The sequence below is a fragment of the Myzus persicae genome, unplaced genomic scaffold (assembly GCF_001856785.1).
Source record: "Myzus persicae strain clone G006 unplaced genomic scaffold, MPER_G0061.0, whole genome shotgun sequence".
Taxonomy (NCBI): Eukaryota; Metazoa; Arthropoda; class Insecta; order Hemiptera; family Aphididae; genus Myzus; species Myzus persicae.
The window spans coordinates 397,455-414,196 of NW_019100570.1; the positions used below are offsets into that span (position 1 = coordinate 397,455).

At 27.9% G+C, this 16,742-nt stretch overlaps 2 protein-coding genes across 3 annotated transcripts; one reads left to right on the plus strand and one right to left on the minus strand.

Annotated features, from left to right (window-relative positions):
* The first annotated feature begins 303 nt into the window (after positions 1-303).
* Positions 304-8,713, plus strand: LOC111033829 (zinc finger protein GLIS2 homolog). 2 transcript variants are annotated; one of them, XM_022314768.1, is made up of 5 exons: positions 304-619; positions 3,495-3,632; positions 3,708-3,826; positions 6,683-6,859; positions 8,499-8,713. In XM_022314768.1, the coding sequence occupies exons 1-5, from the start codon at positions 552-554 to the stop codon at positions 8,615-8,617; spliced, it is 621 nt and encodes a 206-aa protein (XP_022170460.1). In that variant the 5' UTR covers positions 304-551; the 3' UTR covers positions 8,618-8,713. The 2 variants fall into 2 exon arrangements, with proteins under 2 accessions (XP_022170460.1, XP_022170452.1); XM_022314760.1 differs by having other exon boundaries at positions 313-619; positions 6,659-6,859.
* A 2,176-nt stretch (positions 8,714-10,889) lies between these two features.
* LOC111033557 lies at positions 10,890-16,380 on the minus strand. The gene is made up of 3 exons (XM_022314351.1): positions 16,363-16,380; positions 12,130-13,286; positions 10,890-11,964 (listed from the first exon to the last, which is right to left on the minus strand). The coding sequence occupies exons 1-3, from the start codon at positions 16,378-16,380 to the stop codon at positions 10,890-10,892; spliced, it is 2,250 nt and encodes a 749-aa protein (XP_022170043.1).
* Positions 16,381-16,742: the final 362 nt, after the last annotated feature.

The following is a 16,742-nucleotide window of genomic DNA, read 5'->3' on the forward strand; positions in this document are numbered from 1 at the left end:
TATAGTTTATTCATGTATGATTTTTCACCATACCTATGTTGAAATAAAAATAATGACAATTGTAAATTAAAAGGTTGTAACTAGGCAAAAGGTTTCTTTTTAAGTGTCTACCTACGAAATTTCTTATAGGTAGTATTTTATAGTGAATCGTATTTTCACACCTTATGGAAGACAAATATGATGACATCTGTATACATTATAGATTTACCCCCTGTCAAGATGTAAAATATAATATTAACAAAAGACCCCCAGCTAGGAGACCACATTGAGTCCATATGGCAATGGCATATTATTAACATATAAGTATAAACGTTATTTAAAAACAAAACGAGATGTATTATTATTATTGTCTGTTAGTATGTATACATTCGTTTCTCTTCATCATTTGGTTACAAGCATACAATCATCCCGGATTTTTTGGATAACCTCTCGACGAAGACTGCAATAGGTGTCATTTTTGAATATAACCCGACAGTGAATGGCATAGTATACCTTCCGTACCTATCTAATTCATTTATACGAACATTTGTTTTCACGTCAGAATTCGTGCAATGAAACACATGTTTAAAAGCAATAACATGCTAGACAACAATGATGAAGATTCGTCGTGCTATTGCAAGTAATAATTTTTAGATTTTAATTTATTTGAAGAAACATTACAACTAAAATATTCCATAATAGCAACTATTTTGGACATGATATAATTTTTATTACATAATTGTTATTACATGCACCACGGTAAAATAATTAAGTAGTAGTAAATATTAACATTAGCGAAACATATACATCTGAATACCTATACCTAGTCAATATACTTAAGCCTTCACCACTAACCATAGTACTATTATACCAGCCTGCAGTATCTAATACCAACAATTTTACAGTTTAAATACACGCAGGAGGATACTTTCGATTAAAATAAAAACCAATTTCTTTGTAACATGATAGTTGCTTCATTCGATTATAAGTGTATTTTTAATTCATATTGATTATATGGTATGCATTATTGTATGGTTAACATTATTTGATAAAAACATAATAAAATAAAATAAAGGTATAAAAAGGGAGTTCTAATTTTAAAACGCGAATAAGTGGATAACGCTCTGCTGTACATTAGGTGTATAGAAGATCGCTAAAATGAATGGTATTTAATTTTAATTCAATGATATCATATCATTGTATACGAAAAACGATTCTGAGCAGAGACGGGATGTCAGTCTATGATATTTTATGTTGTTCTTACTTATTATTAATATGGTAGCCGATAAGTTGAATTAATATTATTCTTAAGTTATCAGTGATGCTGTAAAAATATTAAATAATGGCACCTATGTAAAATTGGGCTGTTTTGGAACCAAATTACAACAAAACGGTATTCTTTATGTTAGTATGCAATTTTGTTCAAAACTTTACTTAAAATGTTGGTAAAAAATAACTGTGTGCATATATTTTTTAGATTTTTAAGTTACGGAAAAAACTGTTTAAGTTGAACCTTCTTTTAATATGTCAATCCTTAGCTATAAAAGTTGAAAATGTTATAAATTATTAACTACAAAATCATTTTCAATTTTTAATTTGATAAATATTGTCAACATTTGAAATTCAAATGCTATTAAAAAAAAATAGTGGCTATAATGTATTTTTAAATTTTTTTCAACTACTATTGTAAAAATATATCAAGAGTCTTGTATTAAATTGTCATGCTTTTTGACCCAACCAATAAAATCTTATTGACTTTTATAGAAAACAAAATGAAAATTGAAAATGTCCGTCAACAGTTTAAAATGAGTTGAAATATTTTGAAAATTTTATCAAGTATATGAATTGATAAAATAAATATTTGGTATAAATTTAAAGTGTATATAGTAGTTCGTTTTTGAATTACAACAAAATAAGAAAATCGCTACATGAGAAATCGACTGAATATCCAATGTTGTCAAAATTCTAAGTTCAAACGCTCATAAAAAAATATTGTGTATATATGCTCAACTTTTGTTTTAATTTACACTAACAAAAACTTACGAGGAACCTTGTATTACATTTACAAGTTTTTTGGCTAAACGATAAATTTTTGATCGACATTGGTTTAAAAAAAAAAACAAATAATAATCGACAATTTCATATACCTGTAAATAGTTCAACATCATCAAAATATTTTGAAAATTTTATGGTGTATAGAAAATGCTAACACAAATATTCAGTGAAAATTTCTTAAAAATTCCCGTTTATCCTTAATGTTTTGTTTATTTTTCCTGTCGCTTTTGAAAACTATTGGGAATTTTAAATTTTAACATCCCGAATGCACCAACTAGATTCACTTTCCTATCAGAAAAGTTGTTGTTGAAGAAAATTAAAGCACTTTACTGCCCGAAACCGCGATGACAAATACACAAAAAAAAAAAATAAATAAATAAATATAAAAACAACATTGTAAAATCAATAAGTATATTCATCGCTTCGCTCAGAATCTAAAACTAAGAAATCATATAGATGTTATTTATATTTTTTAAGTTGGCACTTGGGCGTTATTCGTTAGTTAATAACGAATATGGCTACAACTTAATATATATAGTTGAGTCTCGTAACTCGAATTTTCTTTCATTACCTTTGAGTTTTGAGTTATCAATTATAGAGACCGAACTGTAATACATTTTGTTGAGATTTCATTACGTTATTTATGTAGATCCTGTAGTTGAGTATAGTTTAGGCACTTAAAAATATCTTTAGGCTAATTTTATTTGAAATATAAGTATGTATATATATATATAAAATGTATATATATATTTATTTAATATTTATTTATTTATATATTTATGTATATATATATTTATTTAAACGTTACCAGAGAATAAGCCATTTTATTTAAACTGCAATGGAGTTTAGAATACTAAAAATATAGTAAAAATTATCTCAGGTAAGTAAGTATAATAGCAGTTTATATTAGACATTTTGAAAAATTGTAAAAACAAATATAGAATATTAATGAATAGTGTGTTCATTTTTGGATTTTTGCTAGGAAGTATCTGATAAAAAGTGTGTAAACAGTCAAATTATAGGAGCAATTTGGAAAACTTTTAACTTTTTTTTTGAAATTATGGATTCCTCTCATTCATTAAAAATCGCACCGATTTAAAAATTGTTTATTTTTTCAATATTATCAATAGTAATTGTTGTTTTTAAATATTTAAGAAATCAAAAAAACAACAAATTTAAGCGTGTTTTTTTGTAAATTATGTTGAAGAAAGAAGGGTGGCCATTGCCCATTTGTCACATTATATTACAATAACAAAAACTGCATAAAATTATGCGCACTACATTTTTAATAAAGCTACTGACATTTAAATTAATTAATATACTAATGTGTTATGGAGGTGCCTATTTAGTATTTATAATATAAGTACGTCAGACATCATTCATTAATCTATTATACCTAATATATTGAACAAACAATAATCATTATTCGTTAAATGTATTATATTTTAAACACATTATAGGTGGGAAAATTGTGATCTGTACATGAATAAAACAGAACTACCAAAACATGTAATAAGCCATATTGCCCCAGAATCCCAAGGGTTGTTCTATTGCAAATGGAAAAGTTGTACGAGAGGAGACCGAGCTTTCAATGCCAAGTAGATTTATTTTCTTAAACTCATTACACTATGAAATGTTATTCTTTCGGCACTGTAAGTAGATTCATTTTCAAGGTACAAGATATTAGTCCACATACGCACTCATACAAACGACAAGCCCCATCAATGCTACATATGCGGTAAAAGCTTTACGCGGGCCGAAAATCTGAAGATCCATGCTCGTTCGCATACAGGTGCGTACATTTTTTTATTTATTTCATTATTACTATTTATGAATTATAAATAATAACCAATAAAATAATGCACCAATACGGTTAGTTATTATTATTTATACATAAATATATACACTGTATGTATATACAGCAATTAGTATTGGTATATATACCAACCAATATAATAAGCATGTTTGCAGAACAATTTAATTGACTATCTATTAGTAGATAGTATTATACTATCTATAAATTATAATCTATATCATATTACTCTGAATGTCCGTAGTTGCCAGTTGGTAAACGCTGGCAGCCCCCTATGCTATCATAGGTACTCCAAAATCATTGAGGGCCGAAAAATACTCTTGATCTGTGTCAGATTTCAAGACATTCCATCTTGAATTTTGATGATACACACAAGATAAATAGGTATTTGAATTTTGAAACAATTCGCACAAGGTACAAGGTATAATAGTATATGGTGTACAATGTACATACCACTCAATGCATTTCCATACTATACAATTCACAGAAGATGATAATTTATATTTTAATGAACGTGATACCTAATTATGTACATTTTTTAATTGCTTGTGGAAATAACTACTTATTTCATACTTATATGTTAGCATGTTATATCTAATCAATGCGTGTTCCTATACAAATATAGGTATAGTTCTATAAATTCTATATGCGATCTTAGTCTAATTTTCAATTTTATCTTAAAATTTAAATGAACCATTTATTTATTTTACATATAATAATAATTATATTAGTATACTTGTTGAGATCACCTTCTAAAATTGTAGATTTAAAAAATCATTACACATTCATATAAATATAATTTTTCTATCAATTAATATTTAATGATTGAATATTTACATTTTTATCATTTTATCTTTTCGTTCAAGTGAAGAATATAATAATTGACTGATGATAATTATACAAGTTAGGTGATACCTACATAAGATGTGTTGCACACTCGTATAAGCGGTTATTGGTACCAGCAATTAACATAATTAACAGTGTGCATCAAAATATAATCAAAATCACATGTTAAATTAGTTAATGTTTATTAATTGTGTACTAAATAGTTAACTAATAATAGTAATTTTAGTGAACATATGTACCAAATATCTAATGAATTTCCCCGCATAAAGCTTTAAATATTAGTTGGCGTACAGTCAGGTTGGATTAGATTAGGTAGGTTATGGGTAGAAACATGTTGAATAGTTGGATACTATTATTTCATGTTATTTTTATATAAGGCATACAAAATAATACAGGATATTAAAATGAAGACAGCTATATTCTCTATGAGTCCAAGTGTATATGTTGTTATAAATAATACTCTAAATTAGTTGTAAACCTTTTTTTTTTTCTGTTCAAAGAACCGGAAACGGATGGGAACTGTTTAGCAGTTTAGCACAATACCGCCACCCTGTCCCGCATCGTTTATTCACCAAATACACTTAAATTATAATTAATTATACATCAAATTAGTTGTATATCTATATGTAATAAGTAATAACTAATAGCACATTACGAATACTAACTACAGGCATACTCATGGGTTTAGCAGGATAGTATTAAGTCTGTTTTTCTGGGTGGGGGGAGACTTCTTCTCTACGACTTGCCAAAGGTATTATAATAAGAACTAACGATTTTTTGAGAATATCTGAGCGAAAAGAAATGCACATTTTTATACTTCATGAAATATTTGATTTATTTAAATTTTCACAATTTGAAGAACAAGATCAATTTATTATACTTTGCATGTAATAAAATATCACACAAAACAAAAATCTAGAAGAGGGTGAGTGTCCTCATCGTTCCCATTAAATTACGCCTGTGGAGTTTAGTGTCAATTCGGGTCCTTTTGGGAAATAGTATTATATTGTTTTATGATTTTATCACTTGGTACCTACATTATTGTAGGCATCTAGAGTTACATATTTTAGGAAGTTTGGTAATAGCCGATAGGTAGGTAACTAGGTAAGCTATCTGTTCGTTTCTTATATAGGTCGGTAAAAATTCAAAATACATACACATCATATAACACGTTTTACATACATAATATTTATGAGAAATAATAGTTTCAGAAAATCAGAACATTTATTATTTACACACCACTGAGTATGACTACATACTATGTGGATTGTAAGTATAATATGTGCAGGGCGAGTCACCAAGCATGCTCACCTTCATTTTTCCTTTTATAATGAATTTGTTTGTACTACTTAAGGAGTGTCCTGTGGTGATACAAACTTCTGTTGTTCAAATAAACCCCAACCCCCCCTTTTTACTATAAATTATTTAATGGTTAATTGTTTTGAAAATGTTTGTTTAACTAGATCAAAATTTAAATGAGTTTTTTAGTTATTGAAATGTTTGTACTAAGGATAATATGTAGTCCTTAAAAATCGATTTACAAAAATATAAAATATACGTAATGTTGGAACTAGTATTTATTATACTAGGGCCATTATTTTTAAAAATTATTAATTTTTATAGATTATCATTAGATTAAAATGTACAATGTACATATCGTCATAACCCCTATATCTAAAAAATCCATTACCATGGACCTTTTACCCTTAGAACAAAAAAGTTAAATAACTCCTAATGTCCTAAATTGTAGACATTTTAATCGACGAAATAAATTGTATTTACAGCTGATGAATAAAAAAATAAAAAACATTTTTTGATGTATGTTGTGTATTGTTGATTTGTTAATAAATTATAATCATAATTAATATATATTTTGTATATTGTATTTAAAAATAAATAAACTTAACTTTTAACCAACATAAAATGTGAAATTTGATATTTGAAGTTTGAAATGCATATACACAGGTGAAAAACCTTACGTTTGTTCAGTGAACGGATGCAACAAGGCATACTCCAACACGAGCGATCGTTTCAAGCATACCCGAACACACTTCATCGAAAAACCATACGCTTGTCGAGTGGAAAGTTGTCTGAAAAGGTATACGGACCCCAGCTCTTTGCGAAAACATGCAAAAAGTCATAATCATCAAGTAAAAGTGATATTGAGTATGTACAATGTATATACAACTACAAATAATTATGTACGGTTATCATAATATTCATCTATCAATTTACCAAACTTGAAAAAGTACTTTACCTATTAATAATTCAACTGATTATCGTCATTGTTTTAAATTCAAAATCGTTAGAGAGGTAGGTACTTCTATTTTCTAATGTTAGTAAATACATACCACTATATAATATATAAGCGACTCATTATGAACGTTAAATTAAAGTAACACTTATTTGACAACTGTCGCCTATCAGCAATTGAAATTTAAAGGGTTAAGGTAGAAGTAAAATTTAATTTCTCAAACGTAGGTATTGCACTAAATATTATAATGATGTTACCTGTCATTGAACTTGCATTAAAATTATAGTGAACCATAATCACATTGAGTTATAGCTTAAATAGTTTAAGCTAATATTTGTTTAGATTTTACATACTAATTATTAGTTTATTGTTTACTGATATGTTAGGTAAAATATATGGCTTACATTTATTTAGATTCTGAGAAGAAAAATTATTAATGAATCAAGAATGTATATGTATAATGTATATTGTATAGTGTATGTCTTACAATGATGTGTGTGTGATATTTTTTGCTACGAAATTGTTAGAACCGGTAAAAAATCTTCAATTTTCAACATTAAGATCTTAAAAATGCTGGTTGACAAATTGAATCTAGTTTTTAACTCGGGAAAAAGTGTATAACTATACATATTCAAAATAACTGAGAAAAACTTACATAGACTTTACGAGTGTGTTTAATATTATTATTAAAATATTACAATGCTGATATTCAAACATAAAATAACGATTTCTCCTCAAATTAATTATTTTAATTTTATTGTAATTCCAAAAATATTAACTGTATAAACTTGAAAGTTGAAATATTCTACTACTAAAAAAATAATTTTACTAAATATTATTACTAAAATTATAAAGGCTGGCACAGTTTCTGATCAGAATTATTTTTTGTGTGCAATGATTAATTTAATTCATTTAATTCATCAATTATAGTGAGCTACTCACTCAGTGACGATAGGTAAACTCAAAAAGTCGAAACGTATTATACAGCAGAGTCATTTCTTTGTTTTTATTATTTATTATTATTACACTTCGACGTTCTTAAATGTTTGATGTAATATTTAGATAATATATATTAAGGCATCGTAAAGTATAATATTTATGTAAATATTTTGTTAATTATTCAATGATTAATGATTAATGGGAAAATTATATTTGTATACATTAATACCTTAACGTGTAACGTTGTAAGTAATATTACTATACAGTAATACTATTAAATGTTACATCACCTCAGTTATGAATAATTAATAGCAATTAAAATGTTTGAGATAGTGAAATTAATCATTTGATTTTTTTTTTAAAATATTTTTAGATAACTAATAATAATATGTCAGTTACGTATAATTAATACATACATAATACATATTTATCATGTAGGTACCTATTATACTGATTATTTGTATAATCATGTATGTGTTTAATATTTATAAGTTGATAATAAATAAAAATAATTAGAGGAAATTGATACCAGTATGGACACCATAAATATTATGATAAAAAACATGCACATATAGTATCAATACTAACATATATTTTATGGTTAATTTTCAGCACAAGATACGAATCCATGTTGTTCTTCTTCGGTCTTCATAACTCCTACTTGTTCTGCGTATTCCATTCCTAATGCTATTGACCAACCATTAGATTTGTCGATTCGTTGGAAAAAATAATAATTGTACTTAAAAGTAGTTTTCAATGTTTAGTGCAAATTACAATATTATTGAATTATGCTTATGAATTTATTATAACAAATGTACATACTTTTACTTATATAGGTACTTTTTTTTTATTATTGTACCTACACAAATGTTGAAAAATATCGATTTAAATAAAAGGTATAAAATCATTTTCAGCAGTTGTATAATAATTACCTACCTATATGTATAATACTATAATATTTAGAAGTGTTGAAATAGTATCATAAATATTCGGAGTAAATTGAATAAATGAAAATACATAATTTAAGAATTATATTATTTACTATATTCAATCATTAATCAATTTTTGTTGGTTATACGACATCACATTTAAGTATTTAACCAATGTGTGACCTACAAATGTAGTAATCTTTATAGTGTTGTCCTCTGGGTCACTATTAAGATGTGACCTACTACTACTATACCGATACCTGTATTATAAATAGACACTTTTTTATGATAATTATGTTAACCTTAGTTTAAATATTATGCTTCAACATATTCCTCACATGTTTTTGACTTAATAAATTCAGATATGACTTCATTTTTTGTGAGTTTGTATTTATAATATATTTTATACCATATCTAATTATCATAAATTAATATTTTAAAAATTCAATATAAACGTATATACGTAGTTCATTGTCGGATAATACTGCAGATGGTATATAATTATTGGTAAAAATGAATTATTCGTATTTCGTAATCAAAATACTCGAACACTATTTATGTATACATCATTTTTCGAATATAATGTTTATCTAATAATTTAAACTAATTGAATACTTGTATTTTAATAAGGAATCCACATTTACATGTTATAAGTCCCTATCTACTATTAAATATGCACAAGTTTATTTTTTGATGATACTTCCCGTATTTCATAATTATTTATGCCGAGTTTCATAAAAGATCACAAACATATTTAATGAATCAATAGTGAGCTAATGGTCACTTAAACATGACTTAGTGACCCACTAACCCATGATTAGTGAATAATTAAATCAATCAACTTTTTTTTAATGAAATTTGTCATTAATGTATTATGTTTTTACTCTAAGCATTTATTTTGTACTTCCATCCTCTACCTTGTAATTGCATGTGCCTATTCAATCACATACCTACTGTATTAGATAAATACTTATATATTCTTTGGAACCAAACCTAAAAGGCGTAATGACTAATTTATTAACTTATAAATTACAATTTGTTCAAGCCCATTTTGTTTTTTTAACTTTTAAGTATAACGGCTCCAATATGCATCATCCGTATTAAGTATAAAAAAGGGTTTGAAACACTATTAAAGTACATGGGTGATTACTGGTTACTTGGCACTTATAGTACTGCAAATATACTAGTATTAACAATATTTTGCATCATAATAACTAATAAGTAATAACTTGATATACTGCACAGATAACAAGACACGAAGATACGTGATTTAATGAACGTAGTCAAGTCCGACAGAGAATATTAAAATTACTCAAATTTGCTGAATCGTTAGGATTTTAATTTTTAATAATTATTTATGTACATTACATGGTTATTAAAATTTAAAATCTTTTGCAGAATATCGTCACAGCCCCTCAAGTAATTAATGTTAGAAAATTGGTCAAAATAATTTCTAAATAGTTAACACTGTTGAAAGATATATTTTTGACTAAAAAATCATCTGATAAAGTAAATTATTTTCATATATATTAGCTTTAGACTAGCTAGTAAAATTATTAAATGTATCCATGTAAACAATATTTGTTGATTTCAATAAATTAAAATGAAGTAGACGAAAGGAAGCATGGTAGTTTCTAAGTAATTGATGCAATTATATTTTTATGATACCTACCTAGTTTTAATCATTAAGCGATTACGAAAATATTAAATATAAGTACCTACCTGGCTACCTATAGTTTTTACGAGCTGTTATAGTGATAAGGCATGTAATTTATGTAATAAAGATTATATCAATATGTTTTTTAATCAGTAAAAAACATGTTGAAAATTAAAAAAAATAAAATAAAGAAAACGATTAAATGATTTTAAGAAAATCATTCGTGACCAGGGCCGTCTTAAGCTTTGCAGGGGCCCATGGGCACCTGGAGCTAAAGGGGCCCTTTTAGTAGGCCTGCAAAAGTTGAATAAAAATATCAAAAATTTATTTAATATGATTTATTTAATATTAATTAAAAACTATGTACATTTCACTGAATAAAAAAAAAACAATGAAACTTATAGTTTATGTATATCGTTAAGACGTAAGCAACGGCTTTTTTCGAGATTTCTGTTGTGCAAAATCTTCAATTATATCTTCGAAGTCTAGTTTTTGAAGGAGATCACTTTCTATGCACATTATTGACAAATTGGTTAACCGTTCTTGCAACATAGTTGTTCGTAATTCGTTTTTTATTCTTTTTAGTTGTGAAAATGAGCGCTCCCCACTGCAATTGGTGATCATGAGGCAAAGGAAAATCCTTGTGGCAACTTCCACGTTTGGGAAGGTTTCTGCTAATTTGTCTGCTTTTATTAAAGAATGTATGTCTAAGATACTTAAGTCCATGGATTCATTTTTGAAGGTTTTCAAGTATTCCCTTAAATGAAAACATTCTGAATTTAATTCATTAGTGTTTATGTCTTCACAATAGAAATCTGCCAATTCTTTGCATTTTTTTTTCAAATGATTAGGTTCAATTGTTCGTAACTGAGTAAAAAAACTAAAACGTTCATTAATTTCTTTGTACGATTCCGATCGTTGCATTAAATGTGTATTTAGCGTGTCGATTATGGGAAGGAACGTTTCTACATAAAATTTTTCTTTACCACTCAACTGCACAGTCTCTGATGGATTTTCCAAAAAAGTAATACGTGTGCTTCGAATTCTTATTCTTTGAAATTTATCTTTATAGTCAGAATTTGGATTAATTTCTTTGGCGGCCGATTCATACTGATCAAAATTATTGCGTGCATTACTAATATACTCGCTAAGTGATGCAAACAGTTTTGTTGCAACGTCCATTGTTATAGTATTATTCTGTAAACTTAAGCTTGTTTTATTTATAGCTCCCAGAAGGTCATTCCATGTCTCAGTTAGGATAACGGTCTCCAATTTTTCCATTTTTTTGGCAAGACTTTGTGCCTCGTTTTTCGTTTCTGCTGATTGATCGGTGTTTTTAGCAATTAATAATAAAGCTTCAAAAATATGATTATAACCATTGTGCAAAGCATTAATAGCATCAGCTCGTGCCGACCATCTGGTTTCAGATAAGTTTTTCAGAACTTTTTGTCCGCCTAAACATCCTTTTAATATCTTCCATCGATTGGCTGAACTTGAAAAAAAATTGAACAATTTCTGGACTAATTGAAAGTATGATACTGCTTCTGAAACACATCCAACCGCTTGGACCCCTACCAGGTTCAATGAATGTGCTGCACAAGGGACGAAAATTGCAAATTTACATTGCTCTTTAATTCTTGCCTGTAACCCAGAATACTTTTCTGCCATATTTGCTGCGTTGTCGTAACTCTGCCCACGACAATTTTTTATTGGAATTTTATGGTCTTCCAAAAAGTTTAAAACCGTATCTGCTATATATTGCGCTTTATGCTCTTCAATAGGCAAAAATTGCAAAAATCTCTCAATAGGCTTTCCGTCTTTAACAAACCGTACAATAAAAGTGAGTTGGTCCACATGAGATAGATCTGGAGTGGAATCGACGCTTATTGAATAGTATTTTGCTGCTTTTATTTCACTAATAATTGTTGTTAACACTTTTTCCCCCATTATATTAATAAATTCGTTGCAAATATTTGCAGACAAATATGATGTACTTCCTTTTCCACGACTTCCGTAGTTTTGTATATGATCAGCTAGAAAAGGGTCAAATTCGCTTATTAATTCTAAGCATCCCAAATAATTACCGTTATTTTGAGATCCCAACATTTCATTATCACCACGAAATCCAAGTCCCCTTGAAGCCAAAAACTTCACCACAGCAACAATCCTTTTGAGTACATTCTTCCAATAATTGATTTCAGCATTGTATTGAGAAATCAATCCATTATCCACTCGAGCAATAGTTTTGCTTCTTGAGACATACTTCATCATTGATTGCTTGTGTAGTGAACTATTTTCATGCTCCATTAAAAAGTTACTAATATGTTTCCAATCTTTATATCCATTAGAAGAACTCAAACTGTTGCCTATAGTAATAGTATAGTTAAAAATACGACAGCAATAACAATATACAGATTTCTTCAACGGCGAATATATGAGCCAACTTCTTTCTACACACTCTCCATTCGTCAATTTGCGGGTGAAAACATTTCTAGTCAAGCTTCTAGTTTTTGTTTTACCACTTACATCTGAAAAACTTGTAAAAGTTTCGGAGAAGTCACTATTTTTATTCTGGAAAAACTCTGGTCCTTTGAGTATCCAAATATCGCGTTTTTCTTCAGTTAAAATATCATCACAGTAAGTACCAGGGTCGTGAGATATATTTTCTATAATATGTGTATTTGTAGTAAAATTTGGAGTTGATGAACTCAAAACACTAGTTGTATCATTAAAAGTGGGTCCAATTTCTGGACTTTCAAATTTAGAGGTACCTTGATAAAACGAGGTCGAAAACTCATTCTGCCTGTTAGTTTCCTCGAGTGTAAAAAATGAAGTAAGCTTAGGCAATTTGTTAATTTTTTCTTTTTGGATCGCAAGTCTTTTTCTTTTTTCTGAACCACTCAAATATGTCCTTTTTGACATAATTAAATGAGACTACAACTCTATTACAGACACTAATAAAATGTTATATTTTATATTTTTATTATAGTTAAATAAACAAAACGAAACGGACAAACGGCGCACTTGTACTGACAGCCAGTTTTATTGTGTATTTACTGAAAACGTTCAAAATAAAATTCCTATTCAATTCACTGCTTTGACATAATTAAGATAAGATAAATAATCTAGTACATAAACATAATGCGGGCGGGTGGAAACTGATATAGATTATTGGCACTGCAGTAATTGATTTATATATATAAAACTTGTTGTAGTTTCTTGCATTTGTGTGGGTAACCCCTCCCGCTCCCGACCGAAACAAACTCCGCAAGTCGTTGCCGATAACCGTCGTAATCGTATAGGATCGGTAACGGCGAAAACATTACAATTTAAAATTGTAATTTCGATTTGGCCGGGGGCCCCATTTGGATGGGGGCCCTGGGCACGTGCCCCACGTGCCCATAGGGTAAAGACGGAACTGTTCGTGACTAATACATTTTTTTCTTATTAAGAATGAATGTTATTACTTATTACTTATTAATATTTAATATAGGTATACGGTATACCTACTTTTATTACATATCTTCAATGTTAGCAAAAATTATATTAATTATTTAAACTATAACTAAATAATAAGTAATAACAAAGTAGGTAGGTATATGTATATAGGTTAGGTTAGGTAATAGTCACCTATACAGCAATACCAGCCTATAGGGTACCTTAATTTATGAAATATTTCGTAATAGTTTTCCCCTTAGCGGGTTACTTTGTATAATCCTGATCTACTTTTCATGATTTTTACTGGATCCCTCTTATTTTTTAACCAGATGTTAATAATGTTTATGTTTTGATTTGAGTTTGTATTCCAGAAGTTGAGTGGTTTTTGGTTGTTTGAATTTCTTATGGCAAATACCTACATTTCTGCTCCTTCATTTCCGATTATATGAACCAATTATTAGAGTGTATTTTCATGGATTTATTCAAATAAAATAATATTATTATATAAAATTAAATCAACATTTTACATAAGTACTGACATTTTATATTTGAAACCCCGTTAAGATTAGATCATAGCATATAATCTCTCTCTTGTACTGCCAACTTCAAAACTCGTCTTACAACGTCGCATTACCGCTTAATAAAAGGTACATTTATTTTGACGTAAGTCTTCAACTGGACAAATATTTAGCTGGAATTTTCCCAATTTCATAGTACATATTATTTTATTAATTTAGAGTTTACATGATTCTTTGACAATTTATTCATAAACTTGGTCTTATAGTAAAAGCATATTATGAAATTAATAAGAATTTTATTTTTCCATAAATATCCATATATATATATACAAATCATGAAACATTTAGAATTTTAATCAGAATTTATCTAAGTCAAATATTTATACTTATAAGTATATATATATAAAAATGTGCATTTTCATATAAATCCCAGCCAAAATCATAATCATCCTTTGCACAGAATGCCACATATTACTACACTTACTACAATCTTCATTCTTCAGTGACTAACAATACTAAAGAGTCAAGACTTTTATTTTTTCAATTGTTACATCAAATTACCAATCTGTAGATAATCATTATTATATTATAATTTACTAGCTGACCCCGTGCACTTTGTTGCCCGTTAAAAATGCCAACCCTATATGAGACTCGATGGTGATAATGCGAGCAGTATATTATGCCTACTTGCTGTGTATTATCGAAATAATATGTTTTATATTTATTTTGATTGCGGACTATTGTGTGACTATAAGTGCAACTCAACCACCTCGGCTGTACCTCAAATATGCGAAAATTCAATTGTGTGCATGCTTATGCCTGATCTGCCAAACGAACCACTGCAGGCAACCAATGAACAAAGAAAATAACCATTTCTACTAAATATATTTATATTTCTCCTATAACCAATAGAAATAATATAAACAAAATATATTTTCTTCGTAAATCTTAAAATCTCTGTTCGAGCAACTCCCCGGGTCGGACATATCGGGTCCAATTGTGAATCTAAACCATCCAGGATTGTGTCTTGTTAGATTAGTAAAATAAAATAAAATAAAATTGTACTCGCGCAGTTTTTCTGGTAACGTCAACAACGAAAAATGGAAAATGAAGTCGTAATAATCGAATAATCATATTTCATAAAGATAAAACCTAAATTTTATCTCTACTATCGACTATTGCGTTCTATATGTAAAGAGAATATTACGGCTATAAAAAAAAACGATACGAAAATTATCACTTTACAAAATGTAAACTTTACTTTATATAGTGAAACATAATATTAATACCTATTATTCAATACACGACATATTTCTCCATGTTTATCCATTTTTTGGTGTTGGCCGGGGGTCCCATTTTAATGATTAATTATGTCATATGGACAATTTTATAAGCTAAAGCTTGCTATAGCTTTTTCAATTCGAAAAAACATTCTGGAACTCAAAAAATAAATCATCAAAAAAATTTAAAAAAAAAGATTTTTCCAAAATTATTTTTCGTAAAAACCCTCTTCCGGCAATTACGAACAATTAAAAAAAAATTTGAGTCAAATCGGCCCAGCCGTTCTCAATTGATGAATTGTTATACATTTTTGGCTCCATTTTTATATTATATAGATTACATATTTTTAATCGGTATTTAATCGGTAGTAAAAAATTCCCAGTTAATATTCGTTTAATTAATTAATAAAATGTTTTCATAACAGTTATATTTTATTTAGATATGATTATACGAACGATGAACGAAGTATATTGAGCCAACACATTTTATTTTAACATTTTGAGCAATCGAACATATATTACCAAGGTTTATTTTATTATTTTCTGTTTTTGTGAGTAAAATTTGTACGCCACTGAAGGCTTTGTATTCAGATTTAGGAAAGGGTTTTGCTAATAATAATTTTCCCAAAATCGCATATTTAATTACTACTGTACCTGATACGACGGACTCATGGTGAAGCCAGCGAGGGGTATTTTGTAGAAAGAATAATAATATGAGTACTTAAATATAATTATTTATTATAATTTATAGTTACACGTCCATAGAAACATTTACAAATTTTAACCGTTCATAAATTCCTTTTTTAAAAAATAGCAATACCTATGTTACGATGTTTGAACCGATTTCTATGATTAATATGTAATTAGTAATTACCTATATAGGCACATAATATCATAAATTATATTAAATTCTAGTTATACGCAGTAATGATTATAGTTTCATAGCTACATATATAATATGTATAATGTATATATACATACCAAATTGAATTCATATAATAAAAATACTTGAAAGAGTTATGAAATTAAAACCA

Coding starts and splice junctions, on each gene's coding strand:
- LOC111033557 (XM_022314351.1), bottom strand. Junction 11,965..12,129: donor GCAGCAAATATGGCAGAAAA/GTATTCTGGGTT, acceptor TTTTTTTTCAAG/TTCAGCCAATCGATGGAAGA.
- LOC111033829 (XM_022314760.1), top strand. CDS start 552: ATGAAACACATGTTTAAAAGCAATAACATGCTAGACAACAATGATGAA. Junction 620..3,494: donor GATTCGTCGTGCTATTGCAA/GTAATAATTTTT, acceptor AACACATTATAG/GTGGGAAAATTGTGATCTGT. Junction 6,860..8,498: donor TCAAGTAAAAGTGATATTGA/GTATGTACAATG, acceptor GTTAATTTTCAG/CACAAGATACGAATCCATGT.